This window comes from Megalops cyprinoides, chromosome 20 (assembly GCF_013368585.1).
Source record: "Megalops cyprinoides isolate fMegCyp1 chromosome 20, fMegCyp1.pri, whole genome shotgun sequence".
Taxonomy (NCBI): domain Eukaryota; kingdom Metazoa; phylum Chordata; class Actinopteri; order Elopiformes; family Megalopidae; genus Megalops; species Megalops cyprinoides.
Genome location: NC_050602.1, coordinates 9,669,270 through 9,695,365, shown reverse-complemented (window position 1 = coordinate 9,695,365; position 26,096 = coordinate 9,669,270). Strand labels below are relative to the sequence as shown.

The following is a 26,096-nucleotide window of genomic DNA, read 5'->3' as shown; positions in this document are numbered from 1 at the left end:
GGACATAGGGATGCAGTCAGACTGAGATAACAATTTTGTTGAAATAACTGTGGTAAAAACTAATAGGCTAATAGTGACAACTGTGTCATTGCAGCTGAGAGACATTGTAGTAATGTCAATCATAGCAACACTACACTATAAAAATATTCAGAATTTATTCTGCTTTCCAGGGAACCAGGGAGAGAGAAGGATTATGTTCCCAAGTATTATGCAGAAAGAATGTCTGGTCAGACTTCTTGTTCTAGATGAATCATCTTTTTCCAGTGACTGTCCACAAGACTGCATAAAGGCTCAGCTTTCTAAAGGTGTGATAAACAGGCTACACCTTAAAGGTATCGGGTATCTGTCCTCTACCCCAACACACACTGCTCTGGAGAGAGAGGAAAGGCCAGTACTCACAGCCACATGCTGTAATAAATAAGGATGCACACCTGCAGTATCTGGCACTCGGAAAACAGGGATTACAGCTCACTTAACCGTGCAAATGTGGTAAAAGCCAAGGACGCAAATCGGTAGCCTTACAACAGCAGGAGAAGTTGTGAATAGCAGTGCTATGGAGCAATTATTGTATGTGATTGATTATGTCCTTCAATCATCTACAGAATTGACTTAGGACGTCAGGAAGCAGAGAGTATCAATGAAGATTGCTACAGTGTTTCGTGGCGCTGTCCATACAGAGTTGATGAGGCTCTCAGGAGTATCATGCTTTTTCTCCATGATCCCAGCGCACAGCTTGTACTCCCGTTTATATCAGTGATAGCCATCATATTCTTTCCACCTCTAACCAAGGGCTGTCCGGACCAATGCATTTGCGACAGCCACCTTGCGGTCCAATGCATTGGGAAGGACCTGACTGACTTCCCTTCCAGCTTCCCGCTGGCCACCCGGCAGCTCATCATCTCCAACAACTACATCAGGGAGCTGCCGGCACTACAGCTCAACTACCTGTCCGACCTGGTGTACCTGGACTGCAGTAACAACTCCCTGTCGGAGATCACAGAGTCCACCTTTGGAAATCTCCAGAAACTTGCTTACCTGGATCTGTCCTTCAACGCCTTCACTCAGATAGACGACGGAATGTTCGGACCTTTGGCCGGCCTCATAATTCTGAGGATGACGGACAATCCCAGCCTTTCAGAGATCTACCCCAATGCCTTCGTAGAGAACATGGTGCTGCAGGTGTTGGATGTCAGCCGGAATAACCTAACGGTGCTTAACATCAGCACTCTCATTGCTCTGCCTGCCCTCCGCATTCTTGGCCTCAGCGGCAACCCCTGGCTCTGTAACTGCGACACAGAGGACCTCTGTCTCTGGATGCAGATCGAGGGATCCAGATTTCAGGGTGATGTGCACTTCTTTCTCTCATTCTCTCTTCTTCATACAGACACACGAATGAACATCCACAAAGTACTAAACAGGCACTGCCAACAGTAACTTTAAATGAGACTTTGCCATTTATTCATCATTTGTAGGTTTTGTACACTTACTTCATCAGTGAAGTGGTGATATTGGATTGGTTTTCTGTCACAACTCACAACTACAGTACCAGTCAGAAGCTTAGACACTTGATTAATATAATTGGAAATATGCATTCAAAGCCATTTTTATGTAAAGACCTGTGCCTAAATGCTTGAATTTTTTTTTTCTTTAACAAATATAAATAGTGAAGTCGATGCCTAGGTACAAATTTCTTTCCAAAAATAATTCATTTTAAAAAATATTTTTTGGCTAAAAATATATCTAAAATAAGATTGTTTTAATTAGTTTATAACACTTTGATGTCTTTACTATTATTCTAAAAAGTGGAAAATAGTGAAAACAAAGAAAGAAAAGTGAGTCCAGACTTCTGACTGGTACTGTAATTAATAGTATTGACAGAGCCGCTGATTGGGTATTCCTCTCTAACGTGTACAATGCTGGTGTTTTTAGAGTTATGCAGAAAAAGGTTTACAGAGTGTTGCCATTTTACTTACAAAGGCTGCATCCAAAAATAACAGTATTTTATTCAGAAACATTGAATGTGGATGTTTTATAAATATAGTTGGTGATCAAAAATATTTTGTTCTGCCCAATGTAATGTTATCTGTAAGCCAAAACAGCAATAACCACAACATTACACAGCCAAAATAAGTCAAAAGCCAAACTGGAGGTACAGGTGTCATATCTGTACCAGGGATGTGAACAGTTTCAAAATTCCTAGCCATGAGATCTACTTGCCAATAAGGAGCTGGGCCTGCATCATTGACAAATGGGGAGCCAAGGTCTTGTTGGGCACTGGCTAATGGGAAGTCAGGGAGACTTTGCCAGGCACTGACCAATGGGAAGCCATCCTGTTGGGCTAGGGAGGCATTGCTGCCTACTGATCATTGGGGTGCTGGAGCATTAAAGCAAAACCAAGAAAAGTAGCCTAAGAGCTTTTTCACGTTTCTTGTGTTTCTTGAAAGCTGCATTGCAGCTTCAGATTTATACAAACTCAGCTGTCTGTGCGTTCTATTATTCATAATGCTGTAAATGCTGCATGTATTGTATTAAAACCACAGCCACCACAAGGTGATGTAGGCAGTATGCCAATTCCTCCAGAGGGTGTTAGGAGGAACCTCCTTTCACTGTCTGACGGCTTCTGGAGGACTCAAATGTAAAGAGATCCTCATGGTGTTAGTTTTCCCCTTGAAGTCTCTCTGTCCTCCTGAAGATTTTCATTCTAGCTCTGCTCTAGGCTATGAATACCCTAACAGGATAAGCCAGACCCCAATTCCTGAGAAATTACACTCTCTACGATTAAAAGACAGATCTGTTTACAGATCTAAATGACAGCTAGTGGGGGATGGATCAAATTAGTGCATGATACCTCTGAAATGAGAAACTGTATTCTTTGACTTATTTATTCATTCAACGGGGTTGCTTTTAGTTTTTAATGACTCGTTTCAATGACTCATTAAAAAAAGTTTACTGCAGTTTACTGACATGTAATGCAAGCAGATGTCTGGTTCATACAGATTTCATATGGCAAATATAATCATATTAAAGTTAGGAAAGCATCAGTGCAGAGCAGTCTTGTAGTGTCTGCACTTGTAAATGTGTCTAGAGCAGGTGTTGTGGTGATGCAGCCTGACTTGTGAGGAAAGCAATCAGATGCTTCTCCCCAGTTCACAGGCGATATGCCAAGAGAGGCAAAAGGTATCAGGTCAAGAGTTAAATATTCATAGAGCTGGAATCTGAGAGAAAAGAGACAAGGAGAGGGTAAGGGGCATCTGCAGCAGCACATTCCTCTTTAATGTTGTAGTACATTACTGCTAACCCGACTGCGTAGATGTTGGTGTCAATTGGTTGGTTTCTTTGCTTCATTAAAAATAGCTGGAAAGATAAGCGGAGGTAAAGACTCTTTGGATTGATGCGTTGATTAAATTAGCAACAGAATGAAATTACGTGAGAAAAGATAGGGTGCATGCAAACAAGTTATTAATGAGTTATTAAGTAACAATTAGTCCATCATATTGTGGTGAGGTAGGATGTGGGGACACTTGTTCATAGGTGGATGATGGAAGGCAAAAGGGCTAGCAGAGTTCGGTCGTTGGCATGGTTTGATCCTCAGTGCAGTGCACAATGTCCCAGGGGCCCATGGGCAGATGATGTAGAGAGGTAATCGCAATTTCAACTGTGTGCATGTAATGTATGCACGGCATGAATGTTTGGGCCCCATAATGCAGACTCTTAACTCATATTTAAGTACAGAATCATACATATTAGGACTTACTCATTTATTTTTCATCTCAAGCACAAGAAAGAAAATCAGGTCGTGTTCTATAGATTTTCTTTCTTTTAAGAATGATGACGTGAATCATGGTGTGGTCTATAGATTTATATTCACTTTTCAGGTGTGACACATCTATTCATTTGTAATTTTAACAACAATATGGTGAATCAATTTGAATAATACAAACTTTAATCTTCATAAAAAATTGACATTGTGCATGTCAAGAGGAAATTGTGCTCATAGTCCAGGTTTTATGAATCTACATGTATTATAGATTAAATAGATTGCTTTTTAGTCTGAAATTAAATGTTGAGATGGTAGTGGATTTTTTTGACATAAACAGGTAAGGTATTTCATAGCCGAGGAGCACTGTAGGAGAATGCTTTACTAAGTTTTCCTTTTAGGTACATTTGGAACTATGAGGTAGCCATGTGCCTGTGATTAAAAGCAGCCGTGGTGGCAAGAATGTAGCTTTGTTAAATTGGTGATTTACTGCATTATGATAAGAGAAACACACTGAAGTATGTGATACCAATGGAGTGAAGACGTCAAATGTGTGATGGGGTCAGATTTTCTAGTTTTTGTAAGAACTGCAGCAGTGCTTATTCAAAAGCAAATATTTCATAAGGGTTTTGGACATACAGGTCTCGAAATGACAAAGGTGTGAGTTTTTTCTGAACACTGTGGAACACAATATTTGCTCTTTAAGTGCTACAAAGAGTCCTCATTTAAATTAACAAATTGTTATCTAGATTGCATTGTAAGATGTAGAATATCAGCAGGTGCAGCCCCTTAAGGCAGGCCAACATGGTTTTCATGCCTGTTGATGACAATATGCACCAAAAATTGCACGTAGGTCAAGAAACAGAACAGGTTTTTAATGGCTGTTATGAGAATAGTCTCTGTGACATTTAGAAAACCCAACTGAAACAAACAGTTGGCTATAGCTGTCATCCAGTGGTGATGAGGGCCATAATGATTATTTCTGACGAATACCCACAAACGGGTATAATTTTCTACTGCATGGATGTGCAGTATGACCCAGTAACGCATACCTTTGAGGACTGTACACCTGCCAGATAGATAAAGGGGTTCTCTTTGTGTCTTGTAGTTGAGTTCTTTATGTTTGTGTATTGTAGATGCAGAGCGAACCATATGCCAGGGTCCCCCGGATATGACAGGGCAACGGCTCGGAGACGTGGGGATGCAACTGCGAACGGAATGCCACCAAAGCCTGGGACAATGGGACCTCCTGTTCTTCGCCGCCATCGGCTTCATCATCTTCTCTGCCGGCACGGTGTCCGCCTGGGTGATGGGTGCGCTCACGATTCTGTATGAGAACTACAGCAAGAAGAGGAGGCAGGAAGAGGAAGAGGATGAGGAATAGGGCCCGGATGGACACAGGGGGTAACCATGGCAATGGGGGTCTCTAAAGCCAGCATGACGGTGTGATGTGCTGTTCCTCCTGCAGAAAAGACCTGCAGAGAGAGCTGGATTGCACATGTATGATTTTAGAGCTGGTCTGAAGCAGGTTATTCATTATATATGCCTCCAACATTTATATTATATATTATTATTACTATTATTATATTACTAAATTAACCTTTCAGAGACTTTGTTCAGATGACCTACTTAGAGACCAATATAATTACATCAAGTGAGTCTTGAATTTGTATTTAGGTAAGGAACAGTGTTAATCTAGATAGGGCACAGTGTTTATATAGACAAGGCACTGTGTTAATCTAGATTTGGAGTAGATGTAATTAACTGAAATGGTTAACACAGAGCTATGTAATGGATACATTCAACTTCATAGTTATTTTCACATCAATTTTGTGGAGTTGTATGTCATAATCTGTATTTGAGTCCACAACTTCAGGAGAGTGCTATATGGTTTTAGAAACATTACAGTCTGAGGGTCTTGTGTTTACTTTCAGCTCAAGAGTTTGCAAAAGCCCATGTATGTCTCTTTCTGGGTGGGACATCCAGTTCCACCATGGTGCTATTGATAAAATATCATAAAATATAAACGAGACATTAAGAAGAGTAGAATACTGAGATAGAACAAAAAGAAATTAAAAAAAAACTTGAGTTTTTCGAACACTTAAAGACACAGATAATCTCTTTAACGGAAAGCAAATAAGGACTCAGAAAGCGCAGGCTGAGGCAGCAGTTCAGAGTGGTGTGTTCAGCGAAAGAGGAGGGAGTACTTGGGATACTGGCAGTTCATTTTAAAGGCGTGGTCAGCGAGGGTGGGCGCAGATCTTAAAGGGAATTGGTGCCATCGTGCCCCCACCCTCCGGCTCCAAGCTGGGCTCTACCCCCGGGGGAGGGGAGAAGCTGAATTTCTGCAGAAAGCAGGTTAAGAACAGGAACAACTCTGCCCGTGCCAGCTGCTCCCCCAGGCATACCCTTTTTCCTGGAGAGAAAAAGATACATTTAAGTTATATTTTAAACTCATTACATTATCATCATTTAGCAGCCGTTCATATCCAGAGCAACTCACATAGTGTTACAGTTTTTACATGTTATCCATTTATACAGTTGGATATTTACTGAGGCAATTCTGTATTAGGTACCTCGCCCAAGGGTACAGCAGCAGTTCCCCAGCAGGGAATTGAACCTGCAACCTTTCACTTTCAAGCCCTGCTCTTTCCCACTACGCTACACTGCCACCCCCAAACTCGTTTATTTACCTCATTTTACCCTGTGCTGTATGTCAATCATTCTGATAAAACACATCTCACTTGTTCTGAATGCTCACATGGAAAAACAAACAGAACTACAACCTATGGAATATCAAACCTGCTGAGAAGGGCAGGAATGCATCCTTTTTCGCAAAGTTTCCATTGGAATCCAGGAAGCGTTCAGGATCGAAGATGTCAGGCATGTGCCACTCCTTCTCGTCAAACAACACTGAGTGCAGATTCACTATCAGTGGTGTGCCCTAAATACAGACCACAGCTTAACTCAGTCACTGCTCCCTTCTTTTTGTCCTGTTGTTTTTATTATTTTTTTTTAATACCCAGACATACAGTATCATTCACATATTTCATTTACTGGTGGAACGTCATTAATTCTGTTTACTCTCTCTAGATACTGCTTTACTCTCTCTAGATACTGCTGTATCTAAAATGTACTTTATTTCGCTGCCTGTTCAGGCTACATGTATTACTTCAGAAGTCCAATATGTAACGGTTCATGTGTTTTTATTGATGTTACACTGGAAAAAAGAAATCATGCTTGTAATATGCTTGTTAAATATTGAAGGAATCCCCAGCAAGGTTAGCATTTCATAAACCTCTCCTACCTTCGGGATGAAGTATCCCCCAAGGCTAGTGTCCCTGTCAGCCATATGGGGCACACCAAGGGGCAGAATATTCCCCTTCCTCTGCACCTCATGGACTACAGCGTTGGTGTAGGGCATGCTGGCTCTGTCTGTCATAGAGGGAGGGCGTGACGGTCCAATCACTCGATCTATCTCATCTTGCACCTTACCTGGTGAGGGACAAACAAGGTAACTCAATGAAGTAACATCTTCACTTTCAGCCTAAAGCACTTAATTTCAAAAGGGAGAGACAGCACTGCTTCAACAAGACAAAAAATGACAAGAGCTGCAACTGCGCAAATCTGCTGTTGGCAAACACGTTTAGGTTTAATCATTAAAGTCAGATGTCCTCTCCACCATTGGGCCAATGCACTTCTTTTCTCCGTTTCTGGCTTTTCACAGTGGTCTGACTACGCTTTTGGTTCTAACTCACTCTGTATGTGAGGGTATTTGATCATGAAAAGCAGAGCCCAGCGCAGTGTGGTGGACGTGGTCTCAGTCCCAGCTAAAAAAAGGTCCAGGGCACACAAGATCAGGTTTTTCTGGTGAAAGCCCAAGGCAGGATCTTCTGCATTCTGGCAAGGAAAAGTAACAGTGACACAATGAATCGTTTGCCTGAGGGGTGCACAGCTTATTAAGGCTGTAGTTTTTCTTTTTTGCATATATACGTCTTCCATTTTTCACATTTGTCTTTTTAGTATATAGAGCAAACATGCACAATATAATAAAATAGAAGTACATCCACTGTAACCCATTTAATATCCCCTCTGTCTTGTAGAACATGTGACATTAAAAAGACATGACTTTACAGGCTGAACTGTCTCACAATGGCCTCCTCTGTCTGAGTGTTCCCTCTGTTCTTTCAGGTAACTTGGTCCTGCAGTTTATCATTTTAGCACCTAAACACAATCTGCTTTCCCCAGTGTGCTGTGTACTGATGGCTAACCCAGTTCCTGGGCTCTTAGTATCATGTAGCCATTATATGTCCATAGTAATCCATGTCACAGAATTTTTATTAATTGCAGAAATCCTACTAAGCAGTACACACCTTTTTTCTGCATTACTCACACTTAATTTTCTCCATTACTTCGGGAATGTTCCATACCTTTTCCATTTCTGCCAGGAATGAATCAATGTAGTCTCGTGGGCCAGACGGGTCCCTCTCAGCATTGCGTCTCTTCAGATCCTCCACCAGAAAGTCTGAAAGCCGATCATAGTTACCAAAGATTCTGTTGTGTGGTCCAGGAAGCACCTTCATCACCTTAGGAAAAGATTCATATAGCTGAAAGAAAAAAAAAATTGTTTTAGAATGTGAACTGGAACATTTCCCAATTTTTGTGCCAAACCGCATTTTCACCTTTTCAGCAATATTGTATTTATCTCAACTTTTAATCTCCTGAACCCTCAGCTGTCCCTCTTAAGCTTTTGAAATAAAAGTAAGCAAACCCATCTTGTACCAAGGTGTTAGTATAGTATAACAATACACACTAAGAAGCATTTACAATGCAAACGAATGATTTTTGATCCCAAATGTCCCCATAAGTATATACTCATAAATTATTATTCAAAATCATTCCACTGACTAACAGTTCACTATCCAATCTTAATAATAATGAACAATTCATCACTGTCACTCACATACTTATAACACCACACGTGTTAGAATGACTTTGGGATGTGTATATGCAGATGTGATACATGGCTGTGACAATAAATATTAAGAAAATAAGAAATAAATCAATCTGTATTTTATTCTTGTGCCAACATGATCTGTGGCATAATGTCTCTCATAATGTCTCTCAGGATACTACAGTAAGTAAAGTTGGCATTTCATACCAGGGCCCATATGGTTCCTTCCAGATACAGAATTTCAGCTAGCAACTTCAGCAATGTTTCAAACTCATGGTCAGCATAGTCAAACCTGCGTCCAAAGACCAGGATGCAGATGATGTTGGAGACAGCCTTGTTTAGAAGAATGTGAGGGTTGAAAGGATTACCTGAGAGGGAAGAGGAAATATTAGACAGTAAAACTGAGATTTTACATAATTCTAAAACTCATTCATTTAGTTCATTAAGCGTCACTCTATTCAAACAAATCATGTGGTCCATGTACACAGCTGAATATTTACAGAATGACAAATGACTAAATGTAACCTCATGTATTGCATCATGTTTATTTATCTGAAGAGACAGTTGTAGAAAAGCCCCAATTTCAGATCTAGATGCTGTACCTTTCTCACACTCTATCTCTTCTTGGAGGAATCTGCTCTCCTCAATGATGAATGACTCTAGGGACGTCTTCCCCATTCCAAAGTTCCTCAGAGTAGAGAGAGCAAACCTCCTCTGTTTCTTCCACAAGATACCACTGCTAAGGAACAAGCCTAGGAGGAGAACAACAACAAAAGCAACAATTTTGAGCATGATCTGTTGTTTCAAAATGTTTCTTTTTGACCTATTCAGAGCTTAAGCAAAACAGTGTACAGCCGCAAAGAGATGTTGCTGTGAACGACTGACACTTCTGTTGATATTTATGAGGACTAATAATACTTATACCATCAAACAGTAAAGCACTTGCATGTTATCTATAATACAGTATCATCCAAAAAGTCAAGTCAGTTGTGAGTAAAAAAGACTTTGGGGGAGAGGCTTACCATTTCCTGAGTAAATTCTCTCAGCGAGACTGGATGGAGGTCGACTCACAAAGCAGTCCGCTTGAGTGACCAATGCTTCTTTGACTGTTTCATACCCAACAACACACACCATCTTTTCTCTGCCCAGACGGATACTGTACACATTACCGAAGACTTCAGCCAGCTTTGAAAAATAATTGACATCAAATTTATAAATATATTTACATCAAATGTTCAGTTGTCTGTCTTAAAACTGGTATAGCATTGTACTGTGTCACTAATTTCTGTCCATAGTACACTCAATTTATAAGAATTAAGAATCAATCATATTACACACACACACACACACACACTATATTATATTATATTATATTATATATATAGTGTTAAAAAAAACGTAGAGAATCTTCCCTATACTAATGCTGGTTAAATGCTCTGCTTGTGGGGGTTCCCGAGTATCTGGTCAAGGGTATTGCTTTGAATACAAGCTGAGGCTCCATTTAGCCATGTCATCAGCCAGCAATGACCAGGGGCCCGCAACAGCATAACAAACTGACAGCTGTTGGGGACAGAATTGGGTAAGTCAGTGGGGGTTTGTCCATCTCATCACACACTGACAACCCCTGCTGGTCAATCACAAGTCCACAGCCTGCCTGTACACAACTGTGTATGAGGAGTCTTCTCTTGAATCATGCCTGTGACGCAGGGACTGCGTGTGAAACTAAGTGACAGTTGACATCGTGTGTTTCAGAGTAGAGCTCCTGTTTGTCTGCGCTCTCGCAGATTGCTTGCGGCGTTGTGGCGTTCAGCAGCGTTTCTGTAATACCATTGGGCATTTTAAATTGGGAGAAAGTAGGGAACGAAGCATTGTGCATTCTAAATAATAATAAAAATACGCTGACTGTAAGTGTCTACCATCTCACATTCCAACAGGTGTTAACCTCTGCCTAGATGTGGTAAATTGTAATGTCGCTGCTATTTCAATTCAGAGACGTTCGAACGATTATATTCTATTTATACAAGTCTGTTTATAGAATAATTTGTTTACATACTTGTTTTGGTTTGCAGCGATCAGTTTTATTTGCAGACCTTGGGTCATTCTGTAGATACAAACCGAGCACCTCCAACGTCTAGATACATCCATCGATATTTAGGTACCCGGGCGTTTTCACTTACATGTCAATGGTAATCATAATTTATACCATACAAAAGAATTAGTTATTATTACAGCAGTCGGATCTGCTTACCCTGGTCAAGTAAATATGTGGCAATTTTGGGTCCAAGCTGAAAACACTCCCTACGAAAGGTAGCCCCCGCGGCCCGGGAGGGAAACCAGATGGTTTTCTCTGCTTGAGAAAATCCGTGATCAGAAGATAGGCGAAGAGAAACAGCACCAGACTCTTGAGATCAAGTTCCAGCAAGGAATACAGCCACATTGTAGCGACCGAAGCCAACTACAGTCGAACTGATAAACGTCCAAAAGAAGCTATGGAATTCTGCTTGGTTGGTCTCTCCTGTCTTGGTTCTTGCACAGGAAATCTGAACCTCATGGGAAATGTTAAGAATAATAAAAACACGAAAAAAAATCTGCACTGGAGAAGTGCTTAATTACGGAAGCCGAGAATGGCCGTGCTTCCAAAAGCGCCACTAAAACAAATATAATACCATGGAGTCCAAAGTTCAGTATGCTCTAAGTCCGTACTAAAATCTGCAAATAGTCATGCCATTTAAAGTGCTCTAGTCAAAATAAAGGCAAGTTACACTTAAATTGGTGACACTATCTGACACAAACAAGACACTATTCCAAAGCAAACCCATTGCATGTTTCTTAAATTCTTACATGTGAGTTGCTCCTCTGCTTTTTTTTCATGTTACTATTGTATTATTGTTTAAACTCAATTTAAAGGAACATTTGGGCTGAGGTCAACTAAAAGCCCATAAGCTAAACTCTCTCTACCTCTCTTTTTTACTCTCTCTCTCTTCATTCAAATGAACATCACATGTGTCTTGCAAGTACATATGCTATCATATGGGTCTCTGACACTGCTGAAGGTTTAAAGCAGGACGAAATTTGCTTCCCTTGCACTGAACTGAAACTGAAAGTGTTATTAGTTCCATTTACCTTGATAAAATATTTTCTAAGTGAGGGGCTCTAAACAATGTTCATTATGTTCTGTAAGCATATGATCTGTTTAAAAATGTGTATTAGAAAACAGACATTTAAACATGCATTTAAACAGACATATAAACAGATATTACTTATAGTGGGTCATCAAACCACACCCATCCTGATATAAGAAAAAATAATCCACAGAAAACACGAGAGTAAAAGTTCAGCTACTGTTGCCTTTAATGAAAAGCATATGACTATAGAATAGCCATTGGCTCAGCTAATATAGCTGTTATTTAGCACTGAATTATAGCAAGTGTCACCCAATAGATGCAATAAGGAAGAAGCTGAGGAATTGCAAAATGTCATGATGATAAATGATCTTATATAGGCTAATGCAGCCAATCTCAGAAGTGGCCAAATAAGGGGAGGATGCCATGAGACAACCCCACCTAAACATCACATTACAGTCCATACTGACTTTCAATTATACTGTAAACAAATGATATAACATTTCAAATGACTGTAAAGAGATCAACAATACAGATGAGTACAGTATTGAAATGTGGATCACATCCATCTGTGTCCTCATCACTTGCGTAACATTTTATAAACAATGCAGACTGATCTTTAATGGCGGAAAATGTACTAATGCATACATACACGATAGTTCATAAAGCATTCTTTCATTAACCTCATAAAGAAATCCACAAAAAACATTCAATTGTGTGTGAGGCATACTTCATATAATGCATGTTATTTGGTGTTTAACCCCTTAAAATGACATAATTGCAGACTTTTAACAGTGATGCAGTTTAGCTGTTTAATCCCTTAAATGGTTTAATTGTAGTATTTTGGCAGCGATGTACTGAGCAGTTGCATTGATTTAAATGACTTACTGAGCAGTTTTATTGATTTAGCGGTAGTTGTGATAGCTGCAGTTATTGTGCAGGACATCAGCGATCGGAAAAGCACATCTGAAAAGGCTTTGGGGACATGGTGGCCCCTCCCTGAGGATCCAGGCAGAGCTCCACTCCTGGGGGGGCGGAGAGGGTGAACTTCTGCAGGAGGGAGGTGAAAAAAAGGAACACTTCCATCCGAGCCAGTTGTTCCCCCAGACACGCCCTCTTACCTGAAAGACGCACACACGCAAGTGCCCTGTTTCATTATCTTTTCTCATTGGTTCACAGAGATGCATTTTAAAGCAGCATTGTACAAGTGGACAAAAACGACTGGGGTCCTGCAGATATGAAAGGTAGGGGAATTACCTGCTGAGAATGGATAGAATGCCTCCCTTCTCCGAAACTTGCCCTCAGAATCCAGGAAGTGTCCAGGGTTAAACTGGTCTGGTGTCTCCCACTCGCTGTGATCTCTCAGCACGGAGGAGAGGTTAGTGATCACCATCGTTCCCTGGACCAGATGGAAGGAGAAACACGTCTTACACACGTTACTTGCATGACCTTCTGCCATGCTTGGTTTTCACTATTTCACAACAACACAAATCAACACAAGAACAACAGCACTGCCATACGAATTGATTAGTGTCTGTCCTCTCACTTTATATTATGCATGGTTTTGATGGTTTTGACAGGTAAATAACTGTTCTTTGATTAAAAACTCATGGACACTACATCACTAAGTATGTGTACCAATAGCATTATACTGTATATAATGATTCACTAGGCTCCATGCTTACCATTTTTATTGATTTTTGACTATAGAGATGCTTTTTTATGTCCACATTTTGATTAAAATATTTGATAAAAGCTGTTTGACTAACATGTCTAAATAAATGCACTAAAAACGTCTGATTTAACAACTCAAACAATCCTAGCAATTACCAGCAATTTTATCTACTAAAATTGACCATTTTACACAAATTACATTTAAGCAAGGCTGTGCTGATGACAGAGTTGTAAAACTGATATTCTGACATGTTTTTTTCCAGTGTGCTTCCATGAGTCTCACCGTAGGTATAACATATTGCCCCAGTGGAGTGTCTTTTTTAGCCACCCTGGGTACATTAAGGGGCAGAATATCCCCCATCCTCTGTACCTCATGGACCACGGCATCAGTGTAGGGCATGCTGATCCTGTCTTTTAGAGAAGGAGGGCGTGACGGTCCAATCACTCGGTCTATCTCATCATGCACCTTCTCTGCCAGGGAAAGGAGAACAAATATGAAATCTTAATAATAAATGTAAATACCAAAGGGCAACTCAAAATCTATATCTTGCCGTTATTTAGGATTTATATGTGTAAAGTCAAAATTCGCTTGTCAGAGGAAAATAGTGTAAGTTACAGTCTAAGCACTGGCACAAAAGCTCAGTGATGTCACTGGAGCGTCAGCTCTCCATTGGCCTGGATTTTGTGGTTTTGATGAAAACACAGCAAGCTAAAAGTGCTGAAGTGCAGGCAAACTACATTACAATGCACTCAGTTTTGCTTAGTGGATTATTCTAATTACGGGCAATTTAAATGCTTAGCCAGCATTTTCACATGTTATCCACACATACAGCTGGATATTTACCCATGCAATTTAGATTGAGTACCTTTCCCAGCAGTGGTCCACCTGGGAATCGACCTGGCAGCCTTTGGCTTCATTAACACTAAGCCACAATCCTGCCTCTGTTACAGAGGCTACATAGATGAAGTCTTTGTTAATGAATGAGGCTGACATGTCAAACACCTTCTGATTTCTTCTGAAGGCACTTTTTTAGGGTAGTATGCCAAATTAGCCACATGGTTACTAAATTCCCAATGGTTTATGACCTTGTTCCTCATTCTGTATCACTTCAATAAACATGCCACTCTCGTGTGGTGCCACATTAGTTCTTAATATGCCTGTCTCACCAGAGTCAATGAACGTGATCCACTTGTAGGAATAGTGGGCGGCAGTGCAGCGGTTAAGGAGCCAGAGTCGTAACCGAAAGGTTGCCGGTTCACTTCCCCACAGGGGCACTGCTGCTGTACCCTTGGGCAAGGCACTTAACCCACGATTGCCTCAGTAAATATTCAGCTGTATACTGTAAATGGATGACATTGTAAATACACTGTAACCGATGTAAGTTGTGCTGGATAAAAGTGTCTGCAAAAATGCCAATAATGTAATGTAATGTAACGTAATGAATAGGCAGAGTGCAACCAGGCGCTTACTTCGCCCCAGAGGAATACACACCACATCTGTGAGTAGAGAAAACTATGGGATCAATACATGAAATGGCATTTTAGCTTTAAATGAACAGTGTTTGGGGGGGAAGGCATCATACCTAATGCTGAGCTCTGTGGAAAAGCCAAACAGAGCATGACTAGAGTGAATGCAGAAATCATAGTGTTTTTTTGTTCACTAGGCAAAGAGCTGGTGTAGGGAGGTTTAAGTCAGTTCTCATCTTTTTCAGCTCCTGTAGGTTCAAATGTACCAGTGAAGCATTTGAGTCTGTAGAGTCACTTACTCTGCACATGTGGGTATTTGATGATGAAGAGGAGAGCCCAGCGCAGAGTATTCGTCAGCGTTTCTGTCCCAGCTTCAAAGAGGTCCAGCGTGCAATACGCCAAATTGTCTGTACAGAATCCAGCTTCAGTGTCATTCTTTCTCTAGTTTATATTTGGATTGAATGTAAATAAGAAACATAAATCATTCAACTGCTAAACTTGGAGTGCATGGACTGCACACTGTAGTTTTAGCATCCTGTGCAGGTCCTGCAATTGCTACAAATATCAAAATCAGTCTGCTTAGCAGATTTGTCTGGCCTGATTGTAGTGCTACAGAGGAAAGCTAATAACTTCTGAGAACTCAACAATTAGCTTAGTAGGGAGATCAATTTAAACAAAGATTTTGAAAGAAACACGAGCAAGTCGAGTTTGCAAAATGCTTGCTGCTTTCCTGTAGGTTGGGTTAGAGAAATCATGATGGCCTTGCAACGAGGGTGAAGTCTGACCTTGTCTATCTCTCCAATGTAGGCGTCAATGAAATCACGATGGTCGAATGGGTCCCAGTCCTTCTTGTGCCTCTCAATCTCTTTCTTCAGAAACGCAGTGAGTCTGGCGTAGTTGGAAACGATTGTTTCATGAGGGCCACGCAGTCGCTTCATGAGTCCAGGAAAGGCATCGTACAGCTGAGAAAAGTACATCATACAGGTTTACATCTAATGACAAACACTTCAATACCACAACGGATTAATTAAAACAAAAACTGATTTGAGAAGTAGAAATAAACATCATACTGGAGAGTTCTGCAGTAGTTCCTTGGCTTGACTTTACAAATGATGAACATTCAGCAATTTACAATAACTTTTCCTGGCTAGTTTCTTCATTGTTGCTGTGAAAATGTTATTGTCAGAGTAAATGAAAATGAACTCCTCAGTCTGCTTCACTCACTTAGATGACAGCAAAAGTGAAACGGAGGGAAACGTAAAAGAAAAAATTATCTACCTGCACATATGTGCCAGCTAAGCGGATTGACTCTGCACTCATTTGTAGAAGGTTCTGGAAATCCGTGTTTCCGTAGCTGATGCGGTGTCCAAACACCAAAGATCCGATTACATTGGCAACAGCATTGTTTATCGTGACGTGCGGGTCAAAGAAGCGACCTGTGGGTTATAGCTGTTAGGGATTTTGGTATAATCATATACAGCATCTTGGAAAGCAAACAGCAAGCGTGTGTATGTTAATGGTTCATGAATGAATGGCAGTATTGAGTTTTTATTGTAATGTATTGCAATTATGGTACAGTATATATTTTATTAATTACAGAAATTCAGAGATTGTCAGCAACCTCAGTACCTGAGGTATGTACCTTAAACCTGAGGTACAGATGGCAATCACAGTAGCATATACCTGTCATTATCCAACCTAAAGTTATAAGCTAGTTATGACACATCAGGTTCTACAACATAGCACCTGAAAATTCATGCAAGCCAAATTCATGGACCTTTGGTCTGACTGTTTGAATAGACAGAAATTCAAACATTGATCGTTTGCTGCAGGGGAAATTACGCCAAAATTACAGCTGTCAGCTCAGGACAAAGCAAAAGCTGACCCCAAACGAGAGGACCAGCCTGGAAGCATGCATCAAAGTGAACAGGTGGAGGTCCCCCCCCCCCCATTCATAGGAAAGGACAGAGTAATCATTATATTTGGGTCAACACATCATGTGATACCAGATATATGACAACCCACTTGGACATCTTAAGTGGCAAGTAGGAGGATACTGATAGGGTCTATCTATATACAAAATTATGGTGGAGGTGGAGGCAGCCAGATCAACAACCACCAATGTAAAACTGGTGTACAGACTTTTGAACTAAGTTATGTTGGATTGTGATTGAATGGGTTGTGTAAGACCTGAGATTTTTTAAAATAAAGTTGACTAAGGTGACTGACAGTACGCTGTGTGCTGTTTACCTTGTTGCTCTCTGATAGCTTCACACAGGAAGCTACACTCCTGCAGAATGTGGAACTCCAGCATCTTCCGGCCCTCTCCAAAGTTCTTTAAATGGCTAACTGCAAACTGCCGCTGTCTCCTCCATCTGTACCCATTAGTTGAAGACAAGCCTTGATTGAAAACAGCAGAGTAGTCTGGTGAATTATCATAGTTAAGGATAATCGTCAATGTACAGTGTACAGTACCAATCAAAAGTTTGGACACACCTAATTCAGATAATGGGAAACATACATTTAAAGACATTTTGATCTAAAGACATGTTTAAATGCATGAAATTTGGTCCTTGGACAAATATGAATAGTGTAGTTGATGCCTATATATGAATTTCTTTCAGAAAATGTAGTTTTAAAAAATATTTTTGGCTACTTTGAAGAATGTAAAATATAAGAAAGTTTTGATTTATTTAACACCTATTTTGGTCACTGCATTATTCTATTTGTGTTGTGTCATGTCTTTATTATTATTCTAAAATGTGGAAAACAGTAAAAATAAAGAATGAAAGTTGTGTCCAAATTTTTGACTGGTACTGTATGACATGACAATGCATGTAAAATGATAAACTGCATCTTGTCAAAGTCTATAAAAACAGCAGATGAATGCATCTTAATAGATTAACACATTGAATAAAAGGAAAAGTAAGGTCCCTGTTATTACTGTTGTTACTTACCATAGCCTTTGAAGATGTCAAGATAGAGGGGAGATACAGGCCGGTCAAGAAAGTTGTCTCCTTGATTAACCAAAACTTCCTTCACCATCTTATATCCTGATACAAAAACCATCTTCTTGCTTCCTATTCTCAGTGTAAAAACATCTCCATACTTTTCAGCAAGCTGGAATTGTAAATTTTGGCATACAAAAATAATTTCATTATACTCAGATAGGTGACAAGTGCACCACACTGAGAAGATAATATAGAGATTATGAAAAGTCAGCATCAAACACATAAATTATATACATTATCCAAAACATACTGATCAGAACTTATGACAAAAATTCACAAATAATACGGCAAGGTATGTCAAAAATGTTACCTTATGTATGGATTTATGGTCATGATTGATGAGAATATTGCCCAAGAAGGGTATGCGCCATGGTCCAGGAGGGAACTGGGGTGGATTTCTGTTCCTCAGGACATCAGCCAGAATTAGAAACACACAGAGAAAGAGCAGGAAGCCCTTCACATCCAGGCAGTCCAAAAATGAGTACAGCAGCATGTTAGACGTTCCCTCATACAGTATTTTAAAAGATGACTGAAGAACTGAGTCTGGAATGCAGCAATCTGGCAAGGCTGATGCTGCGTCAGCTCCCAAATCACACGGGTTTAAAAAGAACAAAAACAACAGAAAAAGCCCCCTTCAGGTCTAACGGATTACCCGGAAGACCGAGTCTCTAACACAATCTCAACATGTTTGATTTTTTAATTTTCCATTTCTCATGACACAGTCGCAGCAGAGATTCATTCTGAACTATTAAAAAAGACCAGAAAGCTCTGCAGATACTCTGCAGCCAATCTGGCAAAGTTCAGTGACGCAGTCGGATGAGTTTAAACAATAACAGGCCTTCATTGAATATTCAAGACCACAGTGCACTGACCATTTCTAGGAAGCTAATGAATAGCCAGGCAACAAAGAATGCTGAAGGATAGTCAGTCTGATGCGGCTTCTCCTGCCTGTGTGAAAGGGTGTTCAGATGAATATAAATACCATTAATGAAGCAGCGAAGTTCACATATTTCTCTGTTAAAGAGTCTTTCCATTTATACTAATACCGTTAATGAAGCAGCTTAGTTTACATATTTGCATGTTAAGGGGCCTTTAGATTAATATTAATACCATTAATACAGAAGTTCAGTGTGTGTATTGCTATGCTTAAGGGCCTCCAGATTAAATGATTACCTTATTTTAAAGCACTGTAGTTGGAATCTGGTGTTCAGAAGACAGCCTCATGATTTCAGCATTCCCATTATATTGCATGGCCTGATAAATATTCGCCCATATTTCTGGTCGATTCACGTCCTCTGTGCATGGCCCAATCCCAGCCAATCTTTGACCCCTAACCCTCCAAGTGATGAAGTAAAATCATCCTATCATTTAAACTAAAATACTTTTTTTCCAGAGTAATTAATTATATGGTCTCATTTATCCACCCTCTAAGAGACGAGAACTAAGTGAACCCAGGGGTTTAAAATGAGTGTTTGGACAGCTATACATAAGACAAAATGGATTTTGACGCTTTAGGACAACTGTAATCTGGATACACACTTCAGTATGTGATTGTTAAACTATTCCACTACTAGATTTCCCCTCATATAAAATAGACTAGCTTCAAATCCATGCCACAGCACAAGATGTGTCTCATGTATATCATACCTGCTATCATAAAAAATGATTTTCCCATCCTTGTGAAATTCTCTGCAGTTTCAAATGATGGGACATAACCAGACAAATTTCACATACTATAACTGAAAATACTCATGCCAATCTGCTTCAAGTCCTGTCAATTCACAAGCTCAGTTTTACATTTCGCATGTAAAATGACTTCGTATTAAATATGTGCACAACTTGCACTGTGCAGGATATGCTTGGGCCCAAAAAGAATTAGGGCCCTTGTCAGGCTCCAGCCCTGGGGAAGGACAGCTCTAGGTGGGCCAGTGAGGTACATGATTAATGTATTTAATGTATAAAACTAACTCCTGTATCTGTTTAAATCCAGATTCAGATAGAGCAAAAGATGTGTGGATGTGATTTTACAACATAATCTCCAGCACCATCTATCAGCCACATTAGATAACTGCATGAAATTATATTTTTAACATTTCAGTCTCTTTATGCTGCAATATGAATTTCATACTAATTGCATAAAAAACTGATATTCCTGGCCATACTCAGTTGCAGGATTTTTTTCAGTGGATTTATTCACAACCTGGAACCCAGTGAATGTGAGACACCAGCCATCTTGTTTGCTGTTTTTGTCAGGTCCACTTTATATAGTTGCATGGCATTTACAGTCTACACCTCCATCACCTCCAGTAAAGTCTCTTTGTTTTCAGCCAGCCACCTCATCAGTCCTGGCCAATGATGTATGTATTAATGTGACTGCCCACAGTCATACAACATGGTGGACCCAAAAACTGGTCTTGACAGACAAACACTGGAAAACTGAAGTATTGACTGTGACTGTTGGGTAGTGGCAGAACTGGCTAGGTTGTGCCAGGGTTCCCTCACAGCACCACTTATTAACATCCTGTAGTGGCTCCTCAGACGCCTGCAAGTTCCTCAGGTGACATCAGAGGGAGATGTGCCAGTCTTCTGTCCGGCATCCACTCTGTGGGCACTGTGAGACTCGTAGTGCCAAAAATATCTGTTGACTGCCCATGAGTGTATTCAAGGATTGCACTTGTCCTTCCTGCTTCAGTGCTTATGTGCAGAGCAGATGATGTTGTGGTGAGGCAAGCTTAATGTATACAGTTGGTAATTCTAACATCCAGGCATAAGGGGAGGCCTACAAAAATGGCATATGAATCATGGAGGAATAGTTCCAAAGTCCTTTAGCTAGTTATTTTTACTTTTGTTTTATTCTCACACTGTACTCTCACTACATACATAATATTCTGATATTAACGACTGCTAGCACTAGGATAATTTGTCTGTGGTAGGTAACACAAGCCAGTTAAACTGCAATTCTCCCACTGATTAAACAAGTGAGAATGATGTCAGGTAGTCAGAGACCAACTTTTTACTGTAGCGAGCTTGCAGTTTTTTCCATTAATGTCAATTGTGTCAGTGAAAACAATTTGTGGCACCAGACAAAAATTCACAATAACCATTTCCCAGACTTCTCATAAATGCAAAAAAAATGGTTATGTTGTCTTTGTTTTACTGTACTAGCTATGCTATTAAAACTACTTTACAATGCAGACACAAACTTTGGACCATTTTTAATTCTAGTTTTTCCTGTAATAGACAGAGATAATGATATATCATCATACACCACAGTAAAACAGTAGATGAATGCTGTTCCTATTCTCACTGCTGTATAGAATCAGGGATATCACAAAGGTTTTGATAAACAGAGGACTTTTATTGTAACTGTGGCAAGTAGTTTTGGGGAAAAAAAAGAAAAACCAAGTGAAGGCATGTAGAAATGTTCAGGGGCATAATACTAACTAGGTTTATTCATACTAATATGAAAAGAAAGGAAGAACAAGTCAATACTGCTATACCATATGCTATTACAAACTACTTGGCAGTGACCTAATGAAGAACTGCAGTAACAAATGATACATTCAAAATTGTCTTGTTCTTCCTCTGTAAGAAATGAAGGCCAGACATTTGTTCTTGCCTGTATAATGGTAAAATGGTTGATCTGTAATCTTGACCCTGTACAAAGTAGTGATTTTATGGGTGACAGGGTCTGCAAAAGTCGATCCAGTTCCAATCCCACTGTATTCATTTTAATTCTGCAAGGGGCAAGATATAAATATATATAAATGTAGAGGGTTCAGCTCCAATTCCTGCTGGACACAGCATAATTAAACATTTTCATAGGACATCTTCTGTTGAGTTTTATCAGGAGTGCTAACAGTGGCAATACACTCCTCAGCCAAAGTGACTGGATGAGACTGTGATTTAGACTGTGACTGTGCATTGAATGCTAAAGTGCCTTCCAAGCACCCCAGCTCCACGTACGCTCAACACTTGATGAACTGATGAGTGACTTCATAGATGCCAACCGACTCGCTGATCTTCTCATCATAGTCAGTCCAGTCCTGAAATACAGAGGTAACAGCTGTGATGACAACAGGCAATAAACTATCACATTATATTAACTGATAAAAACCTGGTTAAGAGCTTAACTCTTAAAAAAAGTGCACCTTGGCTTGCAAGATGAAATGCACACATTATTCAAACTGATGCCAAAAACTTCCTGTGCTTGAGGACTCATGGTTGATAAAAGTTGGACAATGGTTTTGGTCAGGTAAAAAGACTCACCCGTTCTTGCATGTTTATTTCAAGGAATGGAGTCCCCGACTCTGCTCCTTGAGCACCAAAGCCAGCCTGCCAGAAGCATCCAGAATCCATACAATCGGAATTACTTAATTTCAGTTTAGAAACCTGCAATCACTAGATTTTCTTCAGAGGATCCATCCTTGTCTTGACTGAAATGTGTCAATTTGTCATCACATTTGATAATACACGATGCAATTATGCAAATGAATAGATACTAGCGCAAGTGTAAAACATGAAACTCTAGCTTAAAAAGCCATGGTTTTAAACCCAAAAATCTGAGGTCTGACCACTACTGCGCAGTTCTGCCAGTATGCACATACGATGGAAGTAGAAAGGGTTCACCTGAGGTTGGAAGTCAACAGGCTCCAGCCCTCGACATTCGAACTGCACCATGGTCTTAAACTTGTCGCTGTCTTCTGCCTGTCAGAGATATGAACATGACCATGCCAAAGACACAAAATGTTACAGGATGGAGAAATCACACACACAAAAAACCTCTGGTTTACAATTGTTCCAGAACAGTATATTAAACTAGAGCCTCTGACTGCCTTGTGTTAGAACTTGATAAAGCTCCAATTACATTTCACAACTTTCACTACTAATTAATACAGAAACAAGAATATAATCATTGTTGAACAGTAATATGAATGTACTTACATTATATGGGGTGATGGTGTCCCTTAGGATGTCTGTTGGAACATCAAACATATATTAGCAGTTCTGTGGTAGCCGCTGGACCTGCCGACTCAGTACATTCCTATGAAATGCACACAATCACCTACAGGCCGCTTTCTATGCCACATTGTTCAACTATGACAATACTTACTCCCTGCATTAAACCAGTTATAAAGGATACTCTGTTGTGAATTATTAATACTACACACAATATGAATTGCTGGTTAATATTGTTATGGGTTGCTGCAATATGATAGGAGTGTCAGAGACAGTTTTTAATGAACTGAAACAGAGAAGCTCTTTCCAGACTGAGCAGTCAGTCCCCTACAGTACTCCATCTGCTGGGCAGGATAGTAAGTACATTGGTATGTCAGTGAGAGTAGTCCATAGATCAGCCCTTCACAACAGCTCTCAATGTGCAGGATAGTGAACACACTATGTGGCTATGAGAGCTGTCCAAACATCAGCCCTTACCAATAGAGTTCTCTCTGGCACAGAGTTTGCATTTCTGAACCATGCTGGCACTCCCCCTGCCCCCTTTCAGAGGCGTGCTGTCCTGGGGAAACAAAACAACCACTATAAAATCCACGCATGTGCAATATGTACAGCAGCTTATTGCATCTAAAATAATCGCTGGCATTTACCGTAGCCGTAAGAATGTTGCCAGCTATGATGGGACAAAAGGGTCTTTCTCAAGACTTGGTTCCCACATATCATAAGAATGTCAATAATTTTTGTATAAGAGGATGAGTGAGCTGTTCACCTGGATGGAAGAAGCTCATGCTGCCCTTGTGAAAGCTTTGCACATTTATTTCAATGCTGAGAGGATTTTGATATTCAGTTTTTTTTTTTTTAACTTTCAAACCCCAAAGAAGCATGCAATTTGGGGTCACCAGGACAATCCCTTAACTTTGGAAAAGAGAAAAACCATTTAACAAGTTTGCATTCTAGAGTAAAAGTCTGGGAGAATTAGCGAGAGAAGTCTTTAAGGCAGGTTCAGTGATGCTAAAACACTGTGGTCACCATCACAGGGATCCGTGTGGACATGTGCCAGCGTCAGGCTACTACAGTTTTCCAAAGCAAAGTTTGTCACAGTAGATTACATCAGAGATTAAAGTGAAAATCTGAGAGGATGGATTGATTGACTGACTGAACAAAAAAAGAAAAAAAGAAAAAAAAAAAAAAACAAGATTTCATCATTCCTCACCAGTAAACAGACGTACTGCCATTTGTCCGGGATCTCCCCACAATTTCCGCATTTAAGCTACATTAAAATAATAAGGAAAAGAAACTTGGTTAATGAAAAAAGCACTCATGCAGATACGTGATCATGTTTTAATACAAAATATATAAACCTGCGTCGACCTAATCATTGTGAGAAGAATTTTCAGAGTTAACATTCTAAACATAAATGCGTTGGTTATTTAGCTGTCAGTCACTGAGAATGACAGTCTTGGTCGTGAGTCCAAATATAAAGCAACTGTAAAACTGATCCCTCGACCATGCCCACACTTACTCAGACACCCCAAGGATCACGTCCGCACTGTGAAATACGCAACATTACTAACTACCATCATAAAGACAGTTTAAGTCCTAAATTCTACTCCACGGCCATTTCATTTACGCCATACATCTATGGTAGCTGGACAGCCACACGCTCCAATAACTGGTAGGAAGGTCTAATTCTGAAAAACCAAATTACATATACATAAAGGGACACTAGCTACATTGGATATATCAAATAGCTATGCCAACTGGCTAGTTCACCTTCTCGCTCACGTTTAAACATGACATCTCAGTTGGCTAACTAGCTGGCTAATTCAAAACCACACCGGTTAGCTGGCGAATTACACAGTAGGCTAACCAGTGGGTGTTATAAAGTTTGCATGTAAACTATCATATTAAATAAGCACCACCCATTTAGAAAATGCTCTAGAGTCTGGATATATTAACCTAGCTATCTTACCTTCAAAAACCAGCGGAAATCATCCCCCACCGGCCGGACGTTTGTGATATTTTCCAAAGTTGCTTTAAACTGCAGCCCAAATTTCTGAAGACAGAGATTCGGAGAGTTAGTAGCTTACTGAAACTACCTGACATTTATGTTTAAATGCAGCTTGCAGCAGCACTTACCCCCATGTTTTGCTTTCTTCTTTAGTTGATTTAACAGTGGGATTCGTACGAACGTACAGCTACATACCGCCACCTATTGTGTCGGAGTGTTGATTAGGGAATAAATCCCTACAGAAACCCAAACAAGCTGGTAGCCCCCTTTCCTGTCCTATAAATCCCAGAGAGTGGAGTCACTCTCTTTCGTGCTCTCGGTATCACAAAAACTGGACCATTTTTTAAAAACATATTTTTAAATTAAGCTTCAGCCTGGTAAGCCTAGCATTCTGTAAAGACATTGGTGACCCTAAATAGCCATGTGATGGTGTGATTGTATCCATGCTAATTTGTAACGTTATGTTTTCAGCTCCTCATATCTCACTTTGACCTATCATATCATCTGCCACTCTAAAGGAGATAGAAAGACGTCATCTCCCTGTTCACCCTAATGCTGAGAATACGTAGCATACGTAGGCCATAATGCTGGTAGTAGGGGCATAGAAATTAGGCAAAAGCTCTGTACAAAATTAATATAGAACACAGATTCGGAATTATAAACTGAAACAGTTGGTGTGCATCAATCAATATAGCCTGTTATTAAAATGGATGGAACTGGCGCATGTCTATATTTAAACAATTGCACACTAAAGACACAGGCGTTAATGGGTCCTCACTCTGTGATTATTCGTCTAGGGTACCGCAAAAATGGGCAAGTCAAGAACATAAATGAAAACTTGGCCGTCAATAAGGATCCATCGATAATGTGAACACGGCCTTAAAGAATCCGATTTACAAGTAAAAACACCGTTTATTAAATAAGAGTGATGAGCTTCCGTTGCTGCGGGCGGGAAATGGCCTTTCTCGAGCCACTGATACCGCTCTACAAACGTTTTCTAACATTTTCCAATAACGTTACCTCAGTACCTGTACTTTCGCCTCATCCATAGCATTAATTCCTAACGTTAGCTAGCTAATTAGCGCTCGCTAACAACACATATATATATCGACAACACGAAAGACAGTGTCTGAAAACCATAACA

At 40.1% G+C, this 26,096-nt stretch overlaps 4 protein-coding genes across 4 annotated transcripts; 1 reads left to right on the top strand and 3 right to left on the bottom strand.

The window, feature by feature from the left end:
* The first annotated feature begins 702 nt into the window (after positions 1-702).
* LOC118796077 (leucine-rich repeat-containing protein 52-like) lies at positions 703-5,159 on the top strand. The gene is made up of 2 exons (XM_036554910.1): positions 703-1,342; positions 4,894-5,159. The coding sequence occupies exons 1-2, from the start codon at positions 703-705 to the stop codon at positions 5,139-5,141; spliced, it is 888 nt and encodes a 295-aa protein (XP_036410803.1). The 3' UTR covers positions 5,142-5,159.
* An 818-nt stretch (positions 5,160-5,977) lies between these two features.
* On the bottom strand, positions 5,978-11,180 carry LOC118795464 (cytochrome P450 2J6-like). The gene is made up of 9 exons (XM_036553943.1): positions 10,960-11,180; positions 9,734-9,896; positions 9,314-9,463; positions 8,919-9,079; positions 8,188-8,364; positions 7,516-7,657; positions 7,065-7,252; positions 6,560-6,701; positions 5,978-6,173 (listed from the first exon to the last, which is right to left on the bottom strand). The coding sequence occupies exons 1-9, from the start codon at positions 11,146-11,148 to the stop codon at positions 5,998-6,000; spliced, it is 1,488 nt and encodes a 495-aa protein (XP_036409836.1). The 5' UTR covers positions 11,149-11,180; the 3' UTR covers positions 5,978-5,997.
* A 947-nt stretch (positions 11,181-12,127) lies between these two features.
* On the bottom strand, positions 12,128-18,767 carry LOC118795465 (cytochrome P450 2J2-like). Its single transcript, XM_036553945.1, has 9 exons — positions 18,296-18,767; positions 17,932-18,094; positions 17,225-17,374; positions 16,253-16,410; positions 15,760-15,936; positions 15,274-15,415; positions 13,791-13,978; positions 13,091-13,232; positions 12,128-12,954 (listed from the first exon to the last, which is right to left on the bottom strand). Exons 1-9 carry the CDS (start codon positions 18,476-18,478, stop codon positions 12,779-12,781), a joined length of 1,479 nt encoding a protein of 492 aa, XP_036409838.1. The 5' UTR covers positions 18,479-18,767; the 3' UTR covers positions 12,128-12,778.
* Positions 18,768-21,358: 2,591 nt separating this feature from the next.
* Positions 21,359-25,099, bottom strand: czib (CXXC motif containing zinc binding protein). The gene is made up of 8 exons (XM_036553946.1): positions 25,081-25,099; positions 24,914-24,997; positions 24,155-24,211; positions 23,422-23,503; positions 22,930-22,961; positions 22,615-22,692; positions 22,255-22,320; positions 21,359-22,031 (listed from the first exon to the last, which is right to left on the bottom strand). Exons 1-8 carry the CDS (start codon positions 25,084-25,086, stop codon positions 21,954-21,956), a joined length of 483 nt encoding a protein of 160 aa, XP_036409839.1. The 5' UTR covers positions 25,087-25,099; the 3' UTR covers positions 21,359-21,953.
* Between the last annotated feature and the right edge of the window lie 997 nt (positions 25,100-26,096).